Below are 27,401 nucleotides of genomic sequence, written 5' to 3'. Positions count from 1 at the left end.
CACCTGAGGCAATTTCTCTGGTCAGTGTTGGTACTCTGTTTGTAAATGGTTAAATCATGAATTAGGTTTTGGACATCAAGGATGGGTGTTTTTGTCCAGTCATGTTTCAGGTATCATTTTATCTTTGCCTAAATGCGAGTAACTTTAAAAAAAGATAAAATCATAATTTCATTACCTTTACAAACTGACAAAAAAAAAATCACTGACTCAAAACAGAAGAATTGGTATGTTCAATTAACCTTCTTTGCTAATTCTAGCCAGACTTTAAATAGTAGGATTGCTTTGCCAGTGCTAAAATGCTGACTCAGTTTCCTTCCTATCCACCTAACGTTAATTCGCCACTTAAACATGACTCAGCTGTAGAGTTGGGACTGACAGGACCATCAACTCATGTACTGATTGTCAGATTCACAGTTTTATTTCACTGAGCTTCTTCCTTGTTTACTCTGTTGAGTTTTACTTCCATACCAGGTCTTAATTTTTCTGATTGCCTCACTTGCCGGTTATTTTTTAAAATGTATTGTTATTTGTTGGATCATTTCATGTTGCACATTGTTCTGTTTTATCTGTGGATTCTTTGTAGTTTTTTTTTTGTGCCTGTGCCAGCTCTCAGCTCTATCTTCCTGGTCCTGCACTTGGGTCCACTCAGAGTAAGAGACAGAGGAAGCATCAACATTTCCAACCGCTGTTGTTACAGGTTACAGACTGTGTGTTTGTCACTGTTAAGCTTTACCTTCAAGGTTGGGCCTTAAGATAATCCTCAATTTAAGAAAATTGTCATCTTTTTGGATTACGACCATTTCTACCTGATTCTTTAGAAATCAGATAGTGGTAAAAGAGACTACAACTACGTGTATAAATAGGTGAAACTCCATCAATAGACACCTTCATTTTTAGCATTACTTAACAAGGTTTAAATTGCAATTCATACTATCTCATTAAACTAGAAAATAACCGAAAAACCTGCAACTTACGGGGATAGAGTCAATTACCTATCTAAAATGGCACATTTCAAAATATCAGATCCACAAAAACCTCACAAAGGGGATTCAGACAATAAACATAAATATCCACCCATCCAACCAAGAACCCTGTTGAACACTGTGTAGCTCATAAACAGAAATATGATCAAATAAAATAAACATTATAGAAATACTGTCAAATTAAATTATTTTGACATTTCTCAGCAATTTAGAAAGCTTAACATTAGAGACTGCTCCTGATCTAATTTAATCAATAAACATGGTGTATTTCTGCATCGCAGTAATGCCTGCATATGTAAATATGATCCAATAAATTAATTACAGTCCATAGCTATGTCCATGCAGGAAAAACAAAGATGGAGCAACAGTTTCAGCCTGTCAAATTTCTGGCTCCACCACTGGTTAGATAAATACAATTTCTAAATGACTGTTTTACTGTCTTGATCCACCTGATCATAAACCATGCTATTTTTGGTGCATTCTCAATTTTCATAGAACCTCTATTCTAACTGTTCTGATCTATCTAAGAGGCACTTTCTTTATCCAAGAGATCATATGGTTAAAAATCCAAATTGTTTTTGAAGATAATTGATTTCTGGGGGTGAAGAAGAACCCCAGTCAGCTATGTATTTGTCCAAGTTTGCTATCTAATTTGAAAACATAACCTAAAACTAAAATTATTTTTTTACAAAATGAATTACCGTCTATTATGCTAGAGTGACGTAAGTTTTATTATTGCAATTCATTTCAGGAAATGAAACTAGTTAGCGATTCATTTTTGACAAGGAACGCCTCTGTGCCTGTATGAGTGTGGTTGTTTTGTCATCACATCACGTGAAAAATCTGAAATTTAAAGTTTTGATCAATATTATTCATTGCTACGCTGTGTTGACTCATCTCAGAATGGCATGCCATTGTGCCTCCATCTTTTTTATGCAAAGGTTACCTCCATTGGCATTCTGAGGCTAAATAAAATTCCCATCACTCTGAGAGGAATCGGTTTGCTCACAAGGGACCAAATGGGGTTGAGACAACCCTGTGAAAGGTTCATTTAAAATATGGATTGCAGTCATTTCTGTTGCATTTTTCATTGTGATTGTTTTTAGTTTCCCTGGGACAATGAAAGGTTAATTGCGTAATTAAGTGGCTGTTGCTGCCTTTGCTGTTGTCTGCATGTCAGGAGCGAACACAAATTATGGAAAAATATTGCATTCTTGTTCGATTCCGAGTCAGTATGGGTACAAATGATGCTGGATATATGAACCTAGAGTGCAGTTTTACATCACTTTAGATATGTGCTGTTGTTTTTTTAGCCTTCAGCCATCTGTGAAAGCTGTATGGTTTCCCATCTGCCTTAGATACAGAAGTGTCTTTGTAACATTTCCTCATGCCTCCTCCTCCTCCATCTATCATTTGCTTACATGAACGCACGCACGTGCTGAAGAGCAGAGAGGCATTCCTTTGTAGGCAGGAAAACTGAAGTCATGAGGATTAGATTGCCATGGGAAAAAGCCTTAGCACCACAGCTCAGACATGTCCTATTCTCTTCCATTGAGCCCTAAGGTCACAGTCCCATAGCAGGGGTCAAGGTGATAGGCTGGCAGCCGTCTCCCTCATTCATATGGATGACTGATGCTCCATCTGCTGGGCTGCTGAATGCAAATGCACAAGCCTCTTTCTCTTTTTCTGCCTCAAAGGGCAGCTCTTCCAGACCTTCCATGGCATCAGTTCCACTTGTTGGTCGCGGAGCGAAGGTTTATGCAAAACCATGTTAGAAAAGCAAGATACCGCAACACAAAATACCGAGGCACACCAGCTCCACTACAGCCAACTCTTATCCTATCCTGCTTAATAACTTAATTATAAAAACCACAAAATTAAATTGTAGTTAAATAATTCATCTATAGTCATTTGTGGAAATCAAAAGTGGACAACATTATTTGTATGGTGTTATAACTGCTTATAGATTTATCCTGTTTGTTCCCTATTTGTTACCTTGACATATAACACAGGTAGCTTGACTCTGGCATCTCAAGTTATTTTCTACTTATCTCAAAGCAAATGAGAATACATGAGAACTAGAGATCTTTTGCAGAAAACTCGTTCCGCGCGTTCCCATCTGGAAACTGCTTTGTACAGACAGCAATGTGTAAGCAGGGCCTTGTGAGATCAGGTTTAAGAATCTTAAATTCAATACCTTAAAAACAACATAACTTTGTCATTAAACAAGACTGTGTTTAATGATGAGGTGCCGTACTTTTAGCTGAGATTGGTCTCTTCTGTCTGAAGTGTCAGTCTCTGCGCTGAGGAGCTTAACAGAGACACAATCCTCTTTGAATTGTACTCTGCAGGTGTAATCACCACTCTTGTGTATGATTTTCAACCTACTTAACAGCAGTAGAAGTATGCTACTTATCTATCACAATATGCAACCTCAAACCTGTTGTGTTGTTCTATTGAAAGAAAGTGTGAGGTGGTATAGTGGATTGATTGGACATGTATTCATCTTTTTCAAAAACATTGTCCTCAAAGCTAATGTTTTGTCATGACCAAATGTTTTTATATAGAATAGAATATAATACAATAGAATAGAATAGAAAAATACTTTATTCATCCTCCAGTGGGGGAAATTCAAATTAGTCAAGTAGCTCAAAAATTTTTAGATATTTACAATGATTGTATATTAGACAACAACCACAACAGTACTACTACTACTACTATTAATAACAATAATAATAATAATAACAAAATGAATTTGAGAAGAACATGTTAGCAGTCACTGTAAAAAGCCTTATGGCTGTGGAGACAAAGGACCTCCTGAACCTCTCAGTCCTGCAGCGCAGAGAGATGAGCCTCTCACTGCAGCTGCTCCTCTGTCCAGCCAGGATGCTGTGGGGAGGATGTTTGTTATTCTCCAAAACAGAATATAATTTCCTCCTCATCCGTTGCTCCACCAAAGCAGTGAGAGGGTCAAGCCTTCTGCCTACCACAGAACCAGCCTTTTTCACCAGTTTGTCAAGGCGCCTACAGTTTTTGTATGCTGTGCAACTCCCCCAGTAGACAACAGCATAGAACAGTGCACTCTCAATGATAGTGTGATAAAAGTCTTTGTCAGAACCTCGCCATCACCCCCGTCGTCTACACCTTGTCAGTTTCTCGAGTCTCTAGTTTTTCCACGTTTCCAGTTCTTCCTTCCGAGTTTTGCATAGTTTAGTTTCGTTAGTTTTCTCTAGTGCATTTTCTAGTTCCTTAGTTTCTAGCTTTTCTCCAGCATTGCTGTGTTTTTTTATTACCTGTAACGAACTCTTTAAGTTCACTCCTCGCTCCTGTCCGTATCTGCATTTGGGTCCTGCTCCTTCGCCTCCACTGCCCCAGAAACCGTGACAATTTTTAATCTCAATGGGACCTTTTTCCTGGTTAAATAAAGGTTTGATAAAAACCTCCCCATCCTGACATACTGGCATCCTGGCAGTCAGATAGTCTATAATCCATGATGTCAGTGAGGGGGCCACACACATATCTAGAAGCTAGTCTTTCAGGAGGGGAGGCTGTATGGTGGTGAAGGCACTGGAGAAGTCAAAGAACATGATTCTCATATATGAACTAAGCGCATGAGATAACATGTACAGAATCGCGTCTTCCACTCCTTTGTGTTTCTGGTAGGCAAACTGGAGGGGTCAAGATCCTCAGCAACCTTCAATTTCATGTAACGAACAAGGAGTCCCTCCAAGGTCTTCATGATATGAGATGTCAAAGCAAACCCAGGCTGTAGTCTGTAGCTTCACCGGTTGCCCTAATTGCCCTTGGGTATGAGACAAGAAGTTTTCCACAGCACCGAGACTTTTTCTATCTGAAAACTAATATTGAAAAGCCTCTGAAGAGGGACTGCGAGTTGACCAGCACAGTCCCTCAGAAGCCTTGGACAGACTCCATCTGGGCCTGCAGCCCTCCCTGACTGAAGTCTCCTGAGCTCAGCTCCAACCTCCTCTATAGTTAAACACAGAGGTTGTAGTGAAGGGATGGCGACAAGAATGATGTTGCTATCAATCATAGAGATGGGGGTGGGGGTGCAGCTGGACAGAGGAGGCCAGGCGATGGGAGCAGCCACAGATGTGAAACTGCAGCTGGGCTCAGGAGGCCTGGTGGTGCAAGCTGCCTGGAGGTGGATGTGCAGCTGGGCTCAGGAGGCCTGGTGGTGGAAGCTGCCGCAATGGTGGATGTGCAGCTGGGCTCAGGAGGTCTGGTGGTGGAAGCTGCCGCAATGGTGGATGTGCAGCTGGGCTCAGGAGGTCTGGTAGTGGAAGCTGCCATAGAGGTGGATGTGCAGCTGGGCTCAGGATGTCTGGTGGTGGAAGCTGCCATAGAAGTGGAGGTGTGGCTGGGCTCAGGATGTCTGGTGGTGGAAGCTGCCATAGAAGTGGAGGTGTGGCTGGCTTCAGGAGGCCTGGCGGTGGAAGCGCCGCAGAGGTGGAGGTGTGGCTGGCTTCAGAAGCATAAGATCACATAAGTATAAGCACAAGATCAACAGACATCTTGCTGCAAATAAGTTGGGAAAGGAGCATGCTCACTGCTTTGTTCAAATCATCAGCCCTCCACCATCGTGCTTGACAGTTGGTATGAGGTGTTTGTGCTGGTATGCCATTATGTTTTCATTAAAGGTGGTGGTGATGTGCAGTATGACCAACCTTTTCCCCTTTTTACCTTTTTGGTTTAATCTGACCAAAGGACATTGTGCCAGAGGTTTTGTGGTTTGTTCGAATGCAATTTTGTAAACATAAGTTGTGCTGCCATGTTTTCATGTTTTGGGGTGAACTTGCTGGGACGTCCACTCCTGGGAAGATTGGAAACTTGCTTAAATTTTTTCTACTTGTGAAACTTTTTTACAACTGTAGAATGATGGACTCCAAATTGTTCGTTAATGGTCTTATAACCCTCCCCAGATTGCTGGGCAGCAACAGTTGCTTCTCTGAGATTAATGCTGATGTCTTTCCTCCTTGGCATTGTGTTTGCACATGTGAATGCACCAGACCAGCAATTTACCAAAACTTCTGCTGCTCACACAAGATGAGATTAGCAGTACCTGGCTATTGTCCTTTTAGTTCCTATGGAAGAAGTATAAGAGATTGTATTTAGCTCATTCTAAGGCCTAGCAAGGACCAGATGATTTTTTTTTTCTGTCTGTTATGTCCTGATGCATACAATCTTAAATTAAAAGTGGAGGTACTTTCCTTTTCACATGACTGTATTCAGAAAAATAAAGCTGTTTTGAGTGAACACCTCTTTAGTATGTGGGATGTTCCCATCTGTAACCTGTCAGCTCTCTCCAGGTTGTTAAAATCACCTCAGTGCTCTGGGGTTTGCAGGAACCTGATTATGAATCTAAGAAGTGATTTTCACCACAATGTCCCAGGAAATGTATCCATCCATTCACACGTCAGTTTCACTTTCAGCTTCACCCTGCAGGTACTCAGTGATCACAGGAGGATTTCCACAACTGTAAGCAGCTGGAAATGGGAGCCATAGCGGAGAGGGCAGGAGCAGATTATCTGTTAGCTTTTGGTCTGTCTTTGAAGTTTTTTTTCCTACACTCTCCACCTCTCAATTTCCCTTCCATTAATCCAGACATCTGAGTGAACAGCTGACCTTCCTCACCCTGTTGTGTTTCACCTCTCTTAGCACAGTAGCTGGAGAGCAATCCATAGAGAGCTTTGGCATGGTTACCAGGCAGATTTTATTAATAATTAAAGACAGTGTTATTGTGCATGTTGTGGCGTAAATTCACTTCTTCATTGGTGCAAAAGCTGTGCTCTCTCCAGGGATAAGTAGGGGAGACTCTATGGGATGCAAGACTTTTTTTCTCTGCCATTGTCACACACTGCTGACAGAGTACAGAAAAACCCACTTAGAGTGTGTTTGCTTATTTATATTCTGAATCCTCAAAACTTTGGGCGGATGCTGAAAGAAACTCGTCAGTTTTAGATGAACATGTTTCATGTTCTATGCATCTATGCTAAAATTTGAACTAATATTTTTCAGTGGATTCGGATGGGATGGGGATGTATGCCTTAATTCTGGGTTTTGTGAGTGTAGACGGTGAAGGAAGTGCCTGAGTAATGAAACACCTCTCAAATCTGTTACATGGGGGAGAAGCCAGATACACAGAGAGGGAAAGAGGTGGTAAAAAAAAAAAAAAAACAGGACAAAAAAAGATCAAGTGAGAAAGTGATCATGGTGTTTAAGTAATATGAAGTTTCAAAATCTGCCTGGTAACAACCGTTTAACAACAATAAGCTGACTGGAAGTTCAGCTGCTCCTACTGGCCATCTCAACCTGTAACATTGATGTGCATATCGCTGGTAAAAGCTGCTGCATTTGCTGTAGGAGAAGAGAGCAGATCGATTGTCTTCCGAATCAGACTGACCTGTTATTGAGCATTTTTATACAAAGGCGTAGAGGGAAGAGGAGAACTCATTTCCAGAACATGCAACACCAAGATTTCCTCAGACGTCCTGAAACTTTTCTCAGTATTATGCAATGTAGATAGTGAAAATTATTATTATCACAGTATTTTTCCTCCATTTCTTTTTTTTACTGGGATTTTTAAAAAAAACAGTGACGATTGTCTGATGGAGTTCAGCCACAACCCATCCATGCTTGGAAAAACAAAGCCTTCCAGTGGATGCTCCTTTTGTACCCAATCCTGACAACCTCACCTGTTATCAATTAATCTTTCTTTGTAAAATCTTTCAGAACACCATTACTTTTATAGTTTGCTTCTTCTCTTTCTTCTCATTTTTAAAAATGATCAATTTCTATTGTGTCTGTTGAATAAAAGTTCAGACAAATGTAAGCTTTTGTTGTATTTTAGAAAAATTTCCATTTTTTCTGGAAATGGGGTTTGTACTTTGTGGAAAGAGTTCTTACAAAGTGAGTTGACATTAGAGGACAGATTATCAGCTGGGTAGGATGGCAAATCTCTGATTCACAGCAGCACTGCCTCTGTCAACAGACTGGAGAGAATATTGTGGCGCCTCGTCTTGCTATTGTCACTCATCTAAATCTTTATTCAAAGCAGAAGAAAATACTAAAGCCAGAGAGGTGCATCTCTGCTCTACTTTGACACATCACGAAGGAGAAGGAGAGAGCAAATTTGGCTGACGTGTTGCTTTTCTTCATCTTCTTCTGAAGTCACACTAAACAGAATATTGCACGTGCGTCCGTCTGCACCTGCTCTCCATCTCTCCACCATCATGCTATTGCTCAGATAACTGTCAGTCGTCCTGACATCCTGACCTCTTGGAAGTTAAATGCCATGTCACACCAGACTCTGCTTTTCCCAGGTGTGGCCTCCAGTCATTTTAATAGCCACATCCACCTCTAATACCATCAACCCTACCTCCCATTACACTTATAATGTTGTTGGAAAAATGAAAATGAAAACCATCCCTATACCTCTCCTTCTTTTTACAGCATTGCCTAGCATTAAATATGCTATTGTCAAACCGTTGAACTTCTCCAGCTTCATATTCCAATGACAGGCTTGTCGCAAAATAAAAAAATAATTCTGTTCAGCCCACCTCCTGAGAGATTAGTGTGTTGGTAACAGAGTCACACAGGAGAAGAAGCTAAAACTTGTATGTTTCTGCACATCAGAGATGCTTAGCAGACACAATGTTTCATCCTACTGGGAGATGACAAGTCCTGACACAACAGTGTTTACTGCACAAGTTAAGAGAGAAAATCGATGGCAGCACCCTGAATAAAAAAAAAACTAAAGCAAGACTGTATCACCCAGGGAAATAGTAAGAAGGAGAGGTCTTCATAAAATAAATGTGACATAATACTGTGAACTCAGAAGAAAAAAACAGACTTTTCAAAATGAGACTCAACATTTTTCATATATAATAATTCTGTCACAGACAGTACCACCTAAATACATCAGCACAAATGATGCATGGGAAAGCTGAATGATAGAAACACTCAGAATGGAACATTTATACACAGCTTTATGAAAGTTTCGGGTTTTCTCTCAACAAGAATTAGACTTCCTCTGACTTTAACAAGAGACAGAACACCCTGCCAGAATGAGAGGACAGACTAAAGATTTTGCATTGTGGATGCTTTCACTGATGATTTTGAACAAGAACTGTCACCTCACAGCTAGAAGGGTCCCAGTTCAAAACTTGCAAGTCCCGAGCGAGGCCTTTCTGTATACAGTTTGTATATTCTCCTCATGGCTGAGTGGGTTTTCTCCAGTACACCATCCTTTTGTATTGCCAAAACATGCACGATAGGTTGATTGGTTACTGTAAATTGACTATAAGTGGGATCATGCATGATTGTTAACTTGTCTGTCTCTGTGTTAGTCCTGTGATGGATTGGTGATCTATCCCATCTAGGGTGTTATCCTAACCCTTAACCGTAACCCGCCTCCAGCTGTCCCCTTACCCTGAAAAGAATGCAGCGGACATAGAAGATGGAATAATGGATGGACTTTGTATGAGCCAAAATGTATGATTGGGATTGTAAAGACTGGAACCTGAAATAAGACTCACAAGAGTGTGTGGTTTTAATGGTACTTGCTTGTGATTTGGAGAGCTAACAAAAATTGGATTTCAAATTGTGGCTTCATGCGTCATGCTAGTCCCACTTTAGTGTTATTATGTAAATATCGATAGTGCTGTGCCTTTCTTTGCAGCGACTGCATTTTGTTGCAATAAATTACAGCATGTTTGTTAGCTGATTCACATCAGAGGGCTGCATTGGGATTGGGATCCAGTCCTTTGGGACCCGTGCTGCGTTATCTACTGGTAATGGTCAGAAATCCAGTGGAAGCAGGATTAGGAAATTAGTCCTCAGGGGGTGTACAAGCAGTTACACAGGGACCTAGATATGTGGGCTCCAAAACATCATAGGTCGGAACAATGTCATGAGGGTGCTCACGTCTCACTCTTACAAAAGAACAGGATTAACTAAGATACTGTTAGCCTGAATACAAATTTTAAGATCTTAAACTTAAAACATTATTACATACAGTTATGTGTAATATCAAGTTACTTCAAAAACTGTGTGTGATATTAGTTTAGTCAAACTATGAAGAATAACACTTACTGAGCATGTCAGTAGAATAATAAATTGTCCATACTTACACGGTAAATTTTAACCTTGGGTAGGTTATATGCTTTACTCTACATTTCTCACTCACCTATTCACACAAACACTAATATAGCACTTCTTATCAAATAGTCTCACTCTATATATGCAATGCTTTTTTTCTCTACATAATAGATGAGCACTTTGAGGGCAGTTTGGGCCGCAGAATCTTTTCCAAGGACACTTCAATATGTAGTGGCTGAAGATCAAACCACTTATCTTCCAATTGGAAGACAACCTTTTGAGCACCTGAGCCACACAGAATCTTCCAATGTGAAATTGTATTGGTAGAGAAACTATTCTGGCAGACAGGAATAGATTATTCACAGAAATGACTGCACTCCGAATAAGGGAGCAGCAAATGAAGCTGACAAGGGACAATCTAAGCTGGAAGTGTAAAACACTGGAGAGAACTTTCCTGGATATAATATGACAATGTATGTTACTGAAACCATTTGGGGTGGAGGTCCTGAGTAGCTGGTATGATTCAGTAATGCCCTCAATTCCCATTCTGCATCTGTTTGGGGTCAGATCTGTAATACTGCATGTGTCAAATAGTGTTATCATAGTTGGGTTAGTCAAAGTGTAAATGCAGTGGTTCGGTCTCTATATAATGGATCAGTTGGAGGGCAGGATAGAACAATTCCTCGGATCTTGTTTTAAATTTACTTAAATAGTGACTGTCACAACTAAAGTGATTCAAACAAGGGCTACTTGTTGGAACTTCATCAAAAGAAGTACATCAGGGTGCAAGTAACATGTCTGATCATGTGTCAGAGCTTCTCTCTGGCTTTCAGTTCATTATGGTCATCTTTCTGCACTTGCAATTCTCAAGAGGAAGAGATCAAACATTTTAGAAGTGCTCAAAAGAAGAAAATATGAAGTGATGTACATTGATATTCAGCATGTGGGCAAGGATGCTGTGTCATGTAGCCTGTGTTTTTTAACTCTTAGCCATTAGTGAGGATGTAAATCTGTGTAAATGTTTACAGAATGGTCATAAATATACTTTCTCTTTTTTAAGGGGGGTTTTAGTTTCTGCAATAACGTGGTTCTGTATTTTTTGCTACTAAATAAGGACAAATTGTGCATTTGCTGGGTAATACATTCAAACATGAAGTGCATATGAGGTTTACTCCAAATAAACTGGCACAAACAGAAACAGTGTGCCACATTTATGTGCTTTCTCTTGATAGATTTGCTTTAACGGAAAAAAAAGAGATGATGTAATGTGTTGTGAAACTTCCACAGGTTGGCCACTGAGTGTGAGCTCTCCATGGTGCTGAAGTGGCTGATAATACAGTGTGGTCGGGGAGAGAAGTCTTCCAAAGCAGGTTTGATAGTTTCTTAAAACCAAACATTAACTAATTTCATGTCTAATATTTTAGTCTGAGAGAAATACAAAACTTGAGTCCTATTTGAAGACATTTCTCAATATGTTTTTCAGAGAGACAGTTGGTATCACACTGAGACCTTCAAAGGTTCATTCAGCTTCAGAATGACTTGAATCGCTCACAATAACCATTCTGACAGAATGCTTCTCAAATAAGACAACGCAATTGGCATAAATTATGATTATAATTTGGTTGACTTCAATAGATCTTTTTAAAGATCCTTGATAAGAACCCCGCAGATTCATATATTCCTTTGAGTAAGCCAGTACATAAAACATCAGCCCTCTTCTCTGCAGTGGAACAGGAGAAAAAACAGGAAAAAAGCATCACATGCCCACAAACTGTCAGATCTTTCCTTCTTTTCTGAATAAATTATTGTGTGTGGCTCCATCTGCATGCAGCTTGTATCCACAGCCTCGTTACTCTAACACGGCCAGAGTGATCTACCTGTCCTCTTCCCTCTGCGAATGAGAACCAGGGGTGAACAAAAAGGAGCACTTCTCCCCGCTTGTATCATACCCACCCACTTTTTCATCCTCACCTCATCAAAGCTGGCTTTGAAGATAGACAGTCCTGCAGCATAAAAATGTACTGATAGACAGTGCTAACCATTTGATAATCTATTTCTACAGTGCTTGTGCCACTGCCTCTGCTATACTCAAAGACATTTTCCTCCTTGTTGGTATGGTAATTAGCATTTGGCTACAGTGTCGTGTACATGTGATGAACATGCACACATGAAATGTTTTCATGGTTATTCTCACATGTCTCACATCCACCATATGAAAGAAACTAGTGACAGAAATTATTGTTTTCCCCCTATTCCAGAGATTTTCAGAGCATACAACTCATGGATTTGAAGGACACTGAAGGACACTCATGGTGCAAACTGATTTTAAAGAACAATCCAAAGAGGACCTCTCCAGCTACTGGAAACAAACTTTTAATGCTTTTTTAAGCATAAAAAGACACAACAAATGTTTGGAGAATTTATTCCTACAATCTGTGATGCTGTGGAGGAGGAGGATGGTTTATGAGAGTATGCTAAGAGGAGTAATAATACATTCAGGGCCTCCACAAAAATATTTTCATGTTGGTTTTTTATATTGCTGCAGCTGCTTTCCTCTCAGGGATGTGACAACAGACTTCTTTATAATCTCTCTGTCTCTCTGCAGTCGTGAGCAAATGGATTCTCAAAATCGCACTAATGCTTCATCTTACATCACAGAAATGCTAATGTAATGAGGGTGCTCTCCAGCCTGAGCATCTTCACTGCACTCCTGCATTCATTTGAAAATGTATTTACTAGTTACAGCAGGATGTTACTTAGTTTGACAATTCTGACAACTTCTTCTGTGTTGATAGAAGTAGAAGAGCACCATGCTAAAGCTTGTGCACTGAAAGAGATTTAGGCTCTCAGAAAACTCATACCTTAATTAGCTCTGAAGGGCTACTGTTTTACTAACAGTTCTAACAAAATGCGCTGGCTCTTTTTTCAGATAAGTGGTGCCTGCAAAGCAGGAGGAGGTGTCTAGGCCTTTTTTGCAAATCTACTATTGACCGATCTACTAGTTTTTTACAGGTGGAGAAACATACCTACCACACACTTTCTGGTGAGAATAAGTTGTGGTTTTTTTTTTGTGCTGGCAGCTTCACATTACCATGTAACTGAAGGTTATCGCAGAAATTAGCGAGGTAGAAAGACAACAAAACCAACCTGAAAGGCGAAATACCTCAGCTGGTGTCACCGTGCTCGCAGCTGACTGAGGAAGAAAACTTTTGCTGGAAGACTTTCCAAGACAGATTTCTGAGATAACTGTCCAATGGATTGCTGCCAGGCAAATCAAAATCATTGCTTTACTGCAAAAGAGCCTCAGGAAGCTTCAGCTGACTCTGGGATGGTGGAGACGCTCATATAAATATGACCTTTTTGGTCGAGGCTTGAGCTGAAAACCTTTCCCACGTCCTCACCCCAAAATTCAGCATCAGGAGTTTACAAATGATGATTAACAGTAAACAATGCTGATGCATTCTGGAAACAAGTTCTGTGGACAGATGGATTTGAAAATGTCTTTGCTGGGATAGGCAATGGCATGTTCAGAGAAAGTAGTCTGCAGAATTTCATAAGAAACCCCCGAAACTGTTGGATCGACCGTGACTTTGCTTAGTGCTGCCGCCAGTAGCACAAAGGTCCTGCAAATACCTGCAAATTCTTCAAGCAACCACAATATCTGTATAAATGTGCTAGTAAAACCACCATAGCAACAGGATAATGGTCCCTAAACACATGCCAGTGCTTACTATGGACCTCATCAAGAGCACAAGCTGAAGGTGGTTCCCCAAATGGGATCTAGAAGACTCTCGGCTACAGCCAACAAAGCGTGTATGGAAGCTGCAAAACTTGCCAAAGGGGGTGTTTAAGTGCTGATCAAGCGAAGTACCGTTATTATTTCTTGCAGACATCTCTCCTTTTGAAGAATCTTAAAGATGAAAATGGAAAAGCAATGTGATGTTTTCAGCTTTATGTCTTTTGGGAATCAGGTCATCTCTTACCTTTTTGGATAAAAAAAAGAAGATTTTTTCCATGCCACTACATGAACATATTCTGTTGATTACTGGCCTTCTGACTGCTGGATTTTAAATGAATTATCTTCAGTTTTGCTTCCTGCCCTTGTGTCACACCTAGTTTCTAGAATCCTCCCACAAAATCCCGCAAAAATTAATCTCTTCTGAGTTTTTTAGCTAACCTGCCCAGTGATTCTCCAAACTGATTGTCCTGACTGCTGTCTCAATCCCACTTCCAAAAGAAAAGAAAGACTCAATTTATTCCTTATCTAGCTGCCTCCTGCCCCAGTTTAGATTTTTAAACTTAACTGCTGCCGGTGCCAACCTTTTCATGAGAGCATGCTAAAAGTCTACTTGGAGTTCTTCTTCGGGGGCCAAAATGATGTTTTGAAAGGGGACAGTGACTATTTCTGGGGAAGAATGTTGGGTTTTGTTTTTTTACCGATAAAAATTAAACCGTCGTGTGACAAGAGGAAAAAAAATTCAAAGATCAAATAAGTCTCTTTTGTGCTGCAACACACTGGCAATGTCCTTAAGGTTTGTGTTTAGAGGAAGAGGCCCAGTAATACCGTGTAGCTCCCCCACCCCACCCCACCCCCACCCCCGACACCCACACGCCTCCCTCCCGCTTCTCCCCATGCCCCGCCACCCTGCCGCCCTCTCCTGCCTTTGTTCTCATCACAACAAGCCTGGAGCAGATGGTGCTCTGCTTCGCTTCGGTCTGCCCGGCGGTGACAGACAGCCGCTTTCAGCCAATAGCCTGCTGGGGAATCAGCTGACTGGTCTGGACAGCGCCAGGTGTTTTTTATCATTTATCGTCTCCGTTTTACACAGAGAGGAGCAGGCGGCAGCAGTGTCAGTGCGGAGGAATATCAGGGGTGGCAAACCGGTGGTGGTGGGTCGCAGCAGGTCGGGGACCGCATCATGTCTCTCTGTGGCACTCCGGGACTGATGGGATACGCAAGCGGCAACTTGCTGTAAACAGCCACCCGCTGAGCTCCGTATGATACAGGGATATGTGTTATTGCGCTGTTTGATGATCCCGATCACTTGGCATTGTACCATTCATATTTTTCTTTCTTTTCTTTTTTTTTTAACCCCCTTTTTTTTTTTACCCCTCTGACGCGTATACCTGGATGAAGGAGCCGTGCGCTTGGGAACAACCGACTGGAATGCCAACAAGGTGAGATCTCTCAGGTTTTCCACAGCTGTAGCTGGTCAGTTGCGCCTTGGGCTGCTGTTACAGTCAGAACAAAATACGAACAAACGGGACCATTTCAGTATCGATTATTGTACTTCACTTCTTGTATACTGCGTGAATCCCCAGTTTTACAAGGGCGATGCAGAGAGTTGCAGATGCACTCAAGGGCATAATCAATTTTTTTCATACAGACAAGATGCAGTCTAGTCTGGCCCATCATTTCGGGCTTGTGGTCTAATTTCCATCCACAGTGGAGCATTTAATTTTAAAGAATATGAGATGGCACGTGTACACCATCTCCAACGCGTCGGATGATGTTCTACTGAAAAGAAACTTTGATCTCGTTGCGGGAAACCGACTTGCAGCCCCAGCGGGAGCTGAGTGCGACGCGCACGCCGCTGTGGAGACGTGATTTGCATATTAATGTACAAGTATCCCGGCAGATGTCTCGATTCCTCCGGTCTGAGCGAAAATTCGAGGTCTCCTCCGGGGATAAAGACAGGGCCCTGTGCAAGAGATGCGCTGGCGAGAAGGGGGTTGCATTAGCAGGGGGTCTATTGTGGTTCACAAACGCTGCTTCTGTCGCTGCAGCTGTTGCGCTTTTGTGATGCAGACTGCTGCTGAATTGTATCACTCAACTTCAGACTGAGCAGAACGTGCCATAGAGAGGTTATAAGGATTTTTAAAAAAATGTTTCAGTGCATTCATTGTACTTGAACGACTACCAAATGTATGGTATTACTTAAAGAATGTTGCTTTGGGTTAATCTAAACTGAATGCGGGTTGAGAAGAAAGTAAAGTCTGGTCTGTATTTACTTGCTTAAACACAATATAGCAATTTTCTTGAGGTTGGACATCCCAGATTGTTTTTTTTGGGGGGTTTTTTGTTGTTGTTGTTGTTTTGCAAACATTGCCCTTCTGGCTCGATGCTCCATCACAGAACAAATTTCTGTGAGAACAGAAGCGAAATCAATAAAACTGAGTGAACTTGACAGGATAGATCACCTGATTGATTTTTGCTCGTCTAGCCTCAAATTAACAAAGTATGCACACACCATGTTCCACACAAACTGTTTTTATCCCGATCCCAGAATCCAGTATTTCTAGCCTGCGTGAGGGTGACAAAGGCTTCCCAATATAGAGTGTGTGTTGCAGGTGTCCGCATAGCTTATGCTAAGGGAATCACCCCACTCCCCCCGACCCATCCCAATACCACCACTTAGGTCCCAAGGGTATAAAGCAGGGTGAGGAAGGGGGAGCCACCACCATTATCCGTGCAAGAAGAAGCGTTAAGCTGTTAACCCTTTGGTTTATGATCACCTCAAGACATCACTTTGTGTGCTGCAGCCAGTACAGCTTAGTCAGCAACAGTTATGACTATTTTCAGTATGAAGGAAAACATCTGTGCTCAGTGTTTTGAGTTACTCAGTCTGACAGCCAAGTTGCTGTTGGAGGGATTGGATCCAGTTGCTTGCTCTACATTCTCACAGCTGCTTGAAATGAAACAATCTATAAAAGAGGAATATCAGCATGCTTTTTTTTTTGATGGATTTCTAATGACGAACAGATTATATGTTATATGTTATCTTGGTGTATCTAAGAAAATGTATTAAACTGTTTACATGACAGATTGGCAAATATAACCATGTCCATGTCCATGAAATGCAGTAATAAATTTACACTCTAAATTGGCCAACCGGCAGAAGAATGGGTTATTAACCCCACTGACCCAAACTGATAAATAAATAATGAATACATCTTTAGAATGACTCTTATTTTTATTACCTTAAACACACATGTCAATTTAGACTTGGTGGGCACGGCGATACAGTACCAGATGTTAGACATTAATAAGAAGGCTGAAGAGGTGCAAAGTCCATTTGGTCATGTTCAGCTCAAACAGCAGTCTGCTTGGTAATTTTGGTGTTCAGTATAATTTCAGTGCAGGTGTTTCAAGTTACTGTTATCACTCCATTAATATTGCTTCACAAAATAATTTCCCTGAATACCTCTCCAGTTCTATGAGTTCACTCCCAGCTCCTTAACACTCACAACTTGGCTTTTTTCCTAAATGAATCCATTAATTCTTCACCATTTGTAGGCTAAAAAGCTGTGTATTATACCAACTCAATCTTATGAATAAAACGCTTGAACAGGAAAGAGGAGGCCATTTGTATTCCACCTTTAAGCCTACAGGACAGGTAGTTGTTTTCTTAATTGGAAACATGGACCTTATATTATTTTCAGTGTGCCATAAACAGGATGATGGCCTGGTTCTACCATTAAAAGTTGACTGTAGCATCTGCATAGGGCCGATGCAAAAAACTTTTCACCACGCCCTTGTGGTATGCTGAGAGAGTAACACCAGCAAATCATTTAAACTGCCACTCACATACAGGATGTCCCGCTCAGATATAGCAACAAAAGCTACGTATATGCCGACCAATGCTGCTTGCGAAGTTAAAACAAATATAACACACCCCTAGTTTTTACATTTTGAGTGCAACCTCGCACTATTTGAAAATTAAATCAAAGTTACTTAACTTATAATAAAAGAGCATCTGGCAGTCTTTAAAAGCAGGTATTAAAATGTGATCAATTTTATTCCCTAAACTGAACACTTTGCTTTGATGGCTGTAAGATTTTTTTGGATGTTCTTGTGGCTATTAGAACATACTCAATGCTCAGTAACAAAAAGTATGCTCCTATTAAGTTCAGTTTCAGTCGGCATCCTCAAACCTGTGGTTAAATGCTGTTATACTGCTACTGCTTATGAGTAGTACCAGTCAAAGGTTTAGACGCATATACAGTACACATTCATTTTGAATGAGTAGATGTGTCCAAACCTTTGATTGGAACTGTAGTCTGAAGTTAGTTTTTGAGTCAATTCTAATTATTTTTCATTCCAATCCCTTTTTTGTCAGTTTACTAAGAGAGAGTAAGAGTAAGATACATTTTGTTGAGCACCAAAATTCTCTGTCTGGGTACATTTATGATACTGTCTGTTCCTCTTACCAAAATATCTGAATATCCCTGAGTTCTGTAATTCTGATTCTCACATATCAAATCACTTGGCTTGCAGGGAGCCTGGACGTGTTTGCTGAAATCTTGCACTTAGTGGCTGAAGGCGAAACTATTTGAAGAAATGCAGTAATGAGGCTGCAGTAAAATCAATAATCTGTGTCTTGCTGATCGTGGAACAGCCCAGTCGTATCCAGCCAGGGGAGACCTAAACTGAGTCATCTAATATAAAACTACTTCCTCATATGTTAATATATTAAAGAAATCCATAAACATCTTCCAATGCTCATGGGTTTATCATATTTATTTCAACTACTCCACATATGTTTTGTCATTCTATTAAAGCAGGCAAAATAGTCCTAATAAAAGAGGGGGATATGAGGTTAGTTTTTCTGAGATGAATGATGTGCGTGATACCTTCCATGAAACACACATGAACCATGATTATTAATTAGGCTCATACTCATTTTCCTGAGAAATATTAATGGGGTAACCTGTCTGAGCACATTTATTGTCATTATCAAATGCACATATTAGCACAGTGTCACTAGAAGTGATATTTTTTAGGGAGATTTGGGCTCAGATGACATACAGTATGTGAATATGGACTTATAATATGCATTCATTAGGGAAAGTTTCTCTGATGGAAATGACAGGATCTGACATGAAACGATACCAAGCATTTCATGGTTGTCCAAAAATTTCCAAGTTGACGTGGCAACCTGTCCACCCGCATTACCTGCTGCTATCTCTGCCATGAAAAAAATTGCTTTGAATGTCACCCATAGAATTTGGATCCCCTCTAATTACTTGTAGAAATGGTAAATTACCAACACATCAAATAAAAGCAAAAATTCTGAAAAACATTGCTGTAAGAGCTGTGCAGCTGGTAGATTTGATGATGCAGTAGCCACGTGGGCTGTCCACAAAGAGTATTTAATAAGTGAATGCTTGAACTTAATTTTAATAATGGTTTCACCAGAGCAGCATATGAATAAGCAGTCTCTCATACACAGGCCTTCATAAGGTGCAGCTGTTTGCACAGGTGTCTGTTTGGGCCCTCCTTTGATAATTAAAACACTTAGCCAGTTCATTTCTTCTGGCAGCATGAAAAAATCCTACCCTAGCACGAGAAGAGACAAATGTGTTTTGTCAAACCAAAGGAAATTAATTATGACAGGGCACTGCCTAATTCTAAAATGTAAAAAAAAAAAAAGCTTACAAGCTCCCTTTAGTACACTCTCAGCACCGGGAAAATTATCATCAGTATTAGCTGTGTAAATGTACAATGACACTGTCACCCCAAAGGGTGCCATTTTGTTGGTTACTTTGGTTTCATATCAACACAACCAACAATTGTTACTTTCTGGTTTGCTTGGGAAATTACCTTCATTTGGTGAGGGTTAGAAAACAATTACAGGCAGAACTTAAAAAACAAAAAAAAGTTACTTTTACAACATGACCATACCGTCATGGACGCCATTTTTACCCTTCACAAGCAGTTGTTCTCACGAGCGCTAAAGGTCACATATTCTTTGATGGTGATCGTTATAGTATCTGCCTGCATGAACAAACGTCACATGGGCACATTTTGGGAGGAGGACTATCTCAAAGATTAAAAACCACCTGTCCGACTGTTTGGCAAATGCTTTCAGCTCTCACATTGGAACAGCATTTCAGAAAAGCAAAAGGAAAAAAAAATCTATTAACCCACTTTTTACTCAAATAACTGTGTCGTGTTTTATGAGTGCAGTATTAAATAGGATCAGAAACTTTTAATCTTTAATCTTACATTGCATAAAAGGGAGCACAGACAAAGCTGACAGCATGGGAAGCGAATGGAAGAATCTTAGATTAACAGCTGGATTAACCCCGTTTGTGGTAAACAGAAAAGCAGAAATGTAAGAGGAGATAATTATTAGTGTTACATAAAGCCATTGTATGCATAAAATACTGCACTGTTACAATAGTTGCATCAACATATTTTGATCTTGTATTACCATTCTGACAATGCAAGGAGCATTGATTTAATTTTTTTTTTTAAAATGAAGCAAATCATTCATTGACTGTGGTGGATAGAGCAAGCAAAAAAAAAGTTGAAATATTCCAATAGTCTGTAGTCTTCATAACATTTCCTACTGTTGTCAAGAAATTGAATTATTTGAAATATTGTAATGCAAAAGATTACTTAGTCATTATTATTATTAGTCACAAATTTACACACAAGCACTTAAGCAGTTATTTTCACAATGAGATAACCAGTGCATTAACACTGCTCTCTGCAGTCTTAGGTTCCACTGTTCTATTGCTTTTAATTAAAGTGCTAAGTGACCTGTTTCTCTCCTCTGGGTCTGAATTCAGTACACTACCCCCAGCTAATCTCTTCAGGATCTCCATCTGCTAATCCTAACTGGCACAGCAATAGTCACAATATACAGTGCTTTAGTTTAAAAACAAGATCCTGTGCTATCCCTGCTTCACCCATGCCCCACCCTGTCTCATAGGGAATCCCTGGTATAGGAGGAGAAGAGCAGTGTTCCTTTCTCTCTAGTGTTGTTGCCAGGCAGTTTAGGTACATTCAAATGTATTGCTTAGCTCTCTTGTTTGAAAAGCTTCTTAAGCGGTATCTTCTTAAGCCGGTGGTGACCATTAAGAAGGTGGATGCACCATTGCTTATACTGTATGGCTCCTGACAGGGTGAGGTGCCTCCTAAATAGAGCTAATTGAGTTAAGGATACCTAAAGTGTTGGCATATTACTGAAAGCACACAGGCTTGTTAAAGGCCTGCTGGCAACCTAATCTTTTTAATGAGCAATGTTGTGGCAAAGATACAAAACGTCAAGCCCAATGGAAACAACTTTGCAAAATTATATCTGATCTAACAAAGACTGAAGAGATTTAACTCACCAGCATTTTCCAGTCTGAGCCAGCAAACAATAAACTCATGTGCTTGACCTGCGTCTTACCATATCTGCCCAGAAATAAAAGTTATTCCTAAAAAGAGATTTCTCCATCTTTCCCTTGTAGATGTCCACCACAGCTGTTGTTGGGATTTTTCATCCTAGAGAATTTCTGGTTAGGACAACTACTTCTTCAACTGAATTACAACCATTTGCAACATAGTTTAAACTGTCTCTGGCAACTCTAGGTGGTCTAGTTTATTCACTGCAAACCAGTTAATGGAAACCTGTCTGATTCACATTTCTTTTCTTCAGCTTTCCAAAAAATTGCTTCAGATTTACTTTGCTAGTGATTGGAAATTCACTCATGTTTGCCATCTTACTTTAGTTTGTTTGCATTTGCTAATTAGCTGTAAATATAAAGCACAGCTTTGGTTGATTAAATTAGTATTTGGTTATAAAGCAAGTAGAGTAGGCATTTGATGACGTAGTGATGGTGCATAATAAATTAGGTAATTCCAAATAGAACATAATAGAACATATGCACCAAATTCAATGACAATGCATCAAATATTTCCTCCCATATTTACAACCATCCAATAACGCTCTATATTTCCACACCCTACTTTAGTTTATTTTGTTTCTGATAGATAAAGGCAGTTGGGGATTTGTATTCCTCTGTGTGGACTCTCTTCTCTTTTTTGTTGTGAAAATGTGCCTATTGTCCATTTGCTCATTATAAAGTGTGCCTTGCTAGTGTTTTATACTTCTGTTAAGGTTTACACTTTATTCTTGTTTCAAGTCTGCCAAATTCAGCAAAATAGTTTTCGCTTAGTTTTTTTGGCCTTACTCAGAGCGCATCTCAGTCATATAAAATGCATTAGTCATTCCTCTTGGCAAGATCTTTGCTTTTTTCAGCACAGCTTCATCTTGTCCTCAAAAAGATTTGGGACTGCAGTGGTCAGGGAGTGTCAGGATGATCTCCTCATTTGAAAAATTAGCTTATAGTTTCAAGCACCAACAGAGAGCAAGAGTTGGCTACTTGCTGACAGGACACAAGTTGATAACGGGCCTCCTACTGTGTATTGTTATAATGATGAGACGTTCAGATCAGCGCTTTCTCACTCTTGACACACACTGACACATACATATAGATATTCAAGTACTCCCTCTCTCCTGGAGTTTTGCATCATGACAATACAGGACAAAATCTGTAAAAAAAAAAATTAAAAAATAAATAAATGGTGTAAAGGTCCACTCCCTGAGCCATTAATCCAAAGCTCTGCTTTTGAGTAGTTAAGATAAGACTCAAAATGTCAACCATATGGTGACACTGGTGAAGATAATCAAGGGATCGGCAAAGTCACATGTAACATAAATGGTAAAATATCTTTTTGTAATCCATCTAACAGCTGGATGAGCTAGTTCAAACAACACTGTCATCACAGAATAGATGGCTGTATGTCTCATTAATACACAGTAAGCAATTTAAAATGTGGTACTGCTTTATGGTAAAAAGAATTAATACTCTGTCTTCAGTAAGTGTAAATACCATATGGGCTAGCAGATGTCCATTACACCTCTCGCAAGCTCCCACTCCCTGAACCATTAAGTAACAGAGAGGGCTACATCAAGGTTTCTTATCCTCTCACAGCCCTCTCTTCAAATCCCATTTGTAGTCATAAGCCTTCTTAAAGTTAAAGAACACTGCACAAAGTTTTGACATTCTTCCATCCAATTCATCTGGGAAAAACTTCTATGCCTACTGAAAACTTTTTCCTCATATTTGCTCTAAATTCAGAATGTTGAGGATGTTGCATTAAAAATGAAGACATACAACTTTTTGGTACTTTCATTGAGGCATGGGTATCTCATAGTCTTTAATGATGTTCGGAGAAACTAATGATGGCGTCCTTATGGGCCTGTTGAAATAGATGAAAGCCCTCAATGGGATTTGATCCATTTCCAAGTAGTTCAGAGCAGTGTTTTGTGCATGCATTGCAATGAGCTGAACTTGCATTTTCTCAAAACTGTTGATGATGCACACAAATCACAGCTACGCAAATATTGTGGAGAAGCTGTTGTTCTTTTTGTCAGTCTGCTTCCTCACTGGATTACTTTTTGATATGATGTCATGTTGGTTTCATCCACTAGAATACGCATTTAATTATAATGTTGGGAATGCACGCAGTAGCTCTTATTCATGTACGCACCAAATTGGTAAATCAACTGATAGATATCCTGACTAACTTTTATATCCCATGAGACATACTAACTGAGGGGTAGACATTGTTTTCCATATGCTGACATATGTTTTATATTTATTTTCCAGATAATCCTACAACTCCAAGATCCTTTTCCTATAAAATCTACCCCTGACTTCAGTTCCTGAACATTTTATGCCATGGACTGAAAGACATAATCATTGGAAACTCTGGTTGATGATTGTTACACACCTTCCTCCAAAGTCACCTGATCATCTTCCTCTCCTTTCCCAGCATGGCTAGACGGAGGTTAAACTGCTTTCCTCTGGGCCAGGTGTTTGCTGGCCTGTTCCTGATAATAGGACTAGCTTTTGTCCAGAGCAATGAGTGCCCACAGCTGTGTGTGTGCGAGATCCGACCCTGGTTTACTCCCCAGTCCACATACAGAGAAGCCATTACAGTAGACTGCAACGACCTTCGCTTAACACGGATCCCAGGAAACCTGTCCAGTGAAACTCAGGTTCTCCTCTTACAAAGCAACTACATTGCCAGGACCAGCGAGGAGCTGGAGCAGCTTTTCAACCTGACAGAGCTAGACTTGTCCCAGAATAACTTCAGTAGCATTCGAGATGTTGGTCTCACCAACATGTCCCAGCTCACCACACTTCATCTGGAGGAGAACCAGATCACGGAAATGCCCAATTACTGTCTGCAAGACCTCAGCAACTTACAAGAACTTTACATCAACCATAATCAGATCAATGCCATCTCTGCCAATGCCTTCTCTGGGCTTCATAACTTGCTCAGGCTTCACCTGAACTCCAACAAGCTCAGAGCCATCAACAACCAATGGTTTCAATCTACGCCCAACCTGGAGATTCTCATGATTGGAGAGAACCCTGTTGTTGGAATTATGGACTTTAATTTCAAGCCACTGGGCAATCTGAGAAGCCTGGTTTTAGCCGGGATGGATTTGACAGACATCCCTGGTAATGCCTTTGTGGGACTTGACAATCTTGAAAGCCTCTCTTTCTATGATAATAAGCTAGTACGAGTACCTCAAAGATCCCTTCAAAAACTACCTAACCTCAAGTTTTTGGATTTAAACAAAAACCCAGTGCACAAGATTCAGGAGGGAGATTTTAAGAACATGTTGAGACTGAAAGAGCTGGGTATAAACAACATGGCGGAGTTGGTCTCTATTGACAGGTATGCTTTGGACAACCTTCCTGAGCTCACTAAGCTGGAGGCTACGAACAACCCCAAGTTCTCTTATATAAATCGACAGGCCTTCCATGATGTCCCAGCTTTGGAGAGTCTGATGCTGAACAACAATGCCTTGAATGCTCTCTATCAGTCCACAGTGGATTCTCTCCCCAACTTACGTGAAATCAGCATCCATACCAACCCTCTGCGCTGTGACTGTGTCATCCAGTGGATGAGCTCCAACAAAACCGCAGTGCGATTTATGGAACCCTTGTCCATGTTTTGTGACATGCCATCTGAGGTCAGAGGCATGCATGTGCGTGAGGTGTTGCAAAATAAATTAGTAAACCAGTGTCTGCCCATGATTTCTCACGATACCTTTTCCAGCCATCTCAGTTTGGAAATTGGAATGACCTTGGACTTGGACTGCAGAGCCATGTCCCAGCCTGAGCCTGAAATCTATTGGGTGACACCAATGGGAAACAAGATAACAACTGACACCCAATCGGACAAGTACAGACTCAACAGTGAAGGCACTTTGAGAATTTCTCATATCCAAGTTGAAGACTCTGGCAGATACACCTGTGTGGCTCAAAACTCAGAGGGAGTTGATACCAGAGTGACAGCCATACAGGTAAATGGTACTCTGTTAGACAACACGCAGCTCATGAAGATCTACGTCAAACAGACAGAATCTCACTCTATCCTTGTCTCCTGGAAAATAAACTCAAATGTAATGACCTCTAATCTCAAGTGGTCATCTGCAACAATGAAAATAGACAACCCACACATTACTTACACTGCCAGAGTACCTGTGGACGTCCATGAGTACAATCTCACACATCTACAACCAGCAACAGAGTATGAAGTGTGCCTCACTGTCTCCAACATCCACCAACAAACACAGAAGTCATGTGTGAATGTGACAACGAAGCAAGCAACGTTTGCTGTGGAGATATCGGATCAACGGACCAACACAGCTCTTGCAGCGGTCATGGGAACAATGTTTGCAATCATCAGCCTGGCCTCTCTAGGTGTTTACATTGCTAAGAGGTGGAAGAGGAAAAATTATCATCACTCCCTAAAAAAGTATATGCAGAAAACCTCATCAATACCGTTAAATGAGCTGTACCCTCCTCTTATTAACTTATGGGAGGCAGATAGTGAGAAGGAGAAGGAAGGAACCTCAGAGACCAAACCCAGCCAGGTGGACACCACACGCAGCTATTATATGTGGTGAGAGCAGCTTTCCTACGGAGATACAAAGTCATGATTGTTTCAGGAGCACAAATACACATGTAGGCTTCTTTGTGTAAAAGTGAACAAAGTTCTTTCGTTCCGTTTCATGTTTCCCTTTTGCTTTCATTGGTTCTGTCAGACTGAGGCGAACACTGAACCGACATTTTGAGATCTCTAGTTTAGCATACTACCTTTTTACCTCTCACCTGTTCTAACACACAATTATGGAGGCATTGCTTAGCTTCCTGGACTTAGTAGTCACTGTGCTTTACTTTCAGTATTCATTTTGATGAACACAGCATGAGAATTGTCATGGTTTCAGCGTGCGTACACAAAGGAAAAGCTGAAATCCAAACCGTTTTCAAATGTTTCTCTGGCAGAACTGTTAGAGACTGCTATCTCTCTTCTATTGTAAAACAGTTTCACTGTTGACTGTTGTGCACTGAAATATATATACTAATTTGTCTATCAACTCAAATGTAAGCTGACAAAGTAAGTTTAGACTTGATATACCGTCTATTGAATAATGTTAGAAATTCCTCTGTAATGTTGTATCAGCTATGATTTATCTTACTTTTTGTACATTAAGATAACAATATGTTTGATTTAGACTTTACGTTTGCAGAGTACTGTAAACCAGCAATAGAAATATGAATGTTATAAACTAGGTAAATAGATGTAAGGCTTTTTAAAATTTCTTAAAACTCTGTTTTCTTATTTTGCTAGAACGTCTACAATCACTGGTTTTGTTGTGGTTTACACACAAACATGTTGTTTAATGAGGAGCAACTCAAATAAAATCTTCTTTCCTCATATTTTCTAAACCATGATTTCAACACCAAGTGTCTTTTTTATGTACAGAATGGATATACAGTTGTGACAGATTTACTGGATGTGATTTTGAGAAACTGGAGAGATGAAAGAAAACATAAATAACGGTTAGGTGAATTTATGATTTCTTTCACAACCTAAAATAAGTGTTGACAGGAGAGAAAAGGAAGATATATACTTGCAAGATAAGTATCAAAGAATAATTTAAAATCTAATCCCTGTAGTACACTAAAAAATATTGCCAGAGAGTACATATAACACATCAAAAACAAAGAAATTTGTCACTCCAAACCAAGCTGGTGGATAAAGTAGCAGTAGTTTTGGGGGCTGAGATGATTCACTGAGTAACTCAAATAAGTCAATTTAAAAAAGCTGCAATTTATTAGAAACAATCTGTTTTGTTTAAAACATACAATTATGTAACTTCTGCTCAGCGGTTCCACGCCAACACCTACAGAACGTCTTTAACAGGCTTAATTTAGTGACTGGATGGAGGGGAATTGGAGAGAATAGCTAGGAGCAAAATCCAATTTAAAAAGAACAAAAATGTCAAAAGTTCAGCGCCATTAATAGTGTACATTTTGTCCAATGTAAAACCAAATTGTCTTATCACAATAATAAGATGTCGAAGATTCAGAATCTGAGCAGAAACACTCAGGCTCCGCATCCAGTCCACAGAGAGACACCAAAACAAAGTAACATTT

At 40.2% G+C, this 27,401-nt stretch overlaps 1 protein-coding gene across 1 annotated transcript; it reads left to right on the top strand.

Annotated features, from left to right (window-relative positions):
* The first annotated feature begins 14,817 nt into the window (after positions 1 to 14,817).
* On the top strand, positions 14,818 to 26,646 carry lrrn1 (leucine rich repeat neuronal 1). Its single transcript, XM_072383204.1, has 2 exons — positions 14,818 to 15,278; positions 23,550 to 26,646. Exon 2 carries the CDS (start codon positions 23,717 to 23,719, stop codon positions 25,865 to 25,867), a length of 2,151 nt encoding a protein of 716 aa, XP_072239305.1. The 5' UTR covers positions 14,818 to 15,278; positions 23,550 to 23,716; the 3' UTR covers positions 25,868 to 26,646.
* The last annotated feature ends 755 nt before the right edge of the window (positions 26,647 to 27,401 follow it).

Source organism: Leuresthes tenuis, unplaced genomic scaffold (genome assembly GCF_036924035.1).
Source record: "Leuresthes tenuis unplaced genomic scaffold, fLeuTen1.0.hap1 SCAF_3, whole genome shotgun sequence".
Lineage (NCBI taxonomy): Eukaryota > Metazoa > Chordata > Actinopteri > Atheriniformes > Atherinopsidae > Leuresthes > Leuresthes tenuis.
The sequence above is the reverse complement of the archived record's forward strand: the minus strand, read 5'-3'. Positions and strand labels throughout refer to the sequence as shown.

Coding starts and splice junctions, on each gene's coding strand:
- lrrn1 (XM_072383204.1), top strand. CDS start 23,717: ATGGCTAGACGGAGGTTAAACTGCTTTCCTCTGGGCCAGGTGTTTGCT.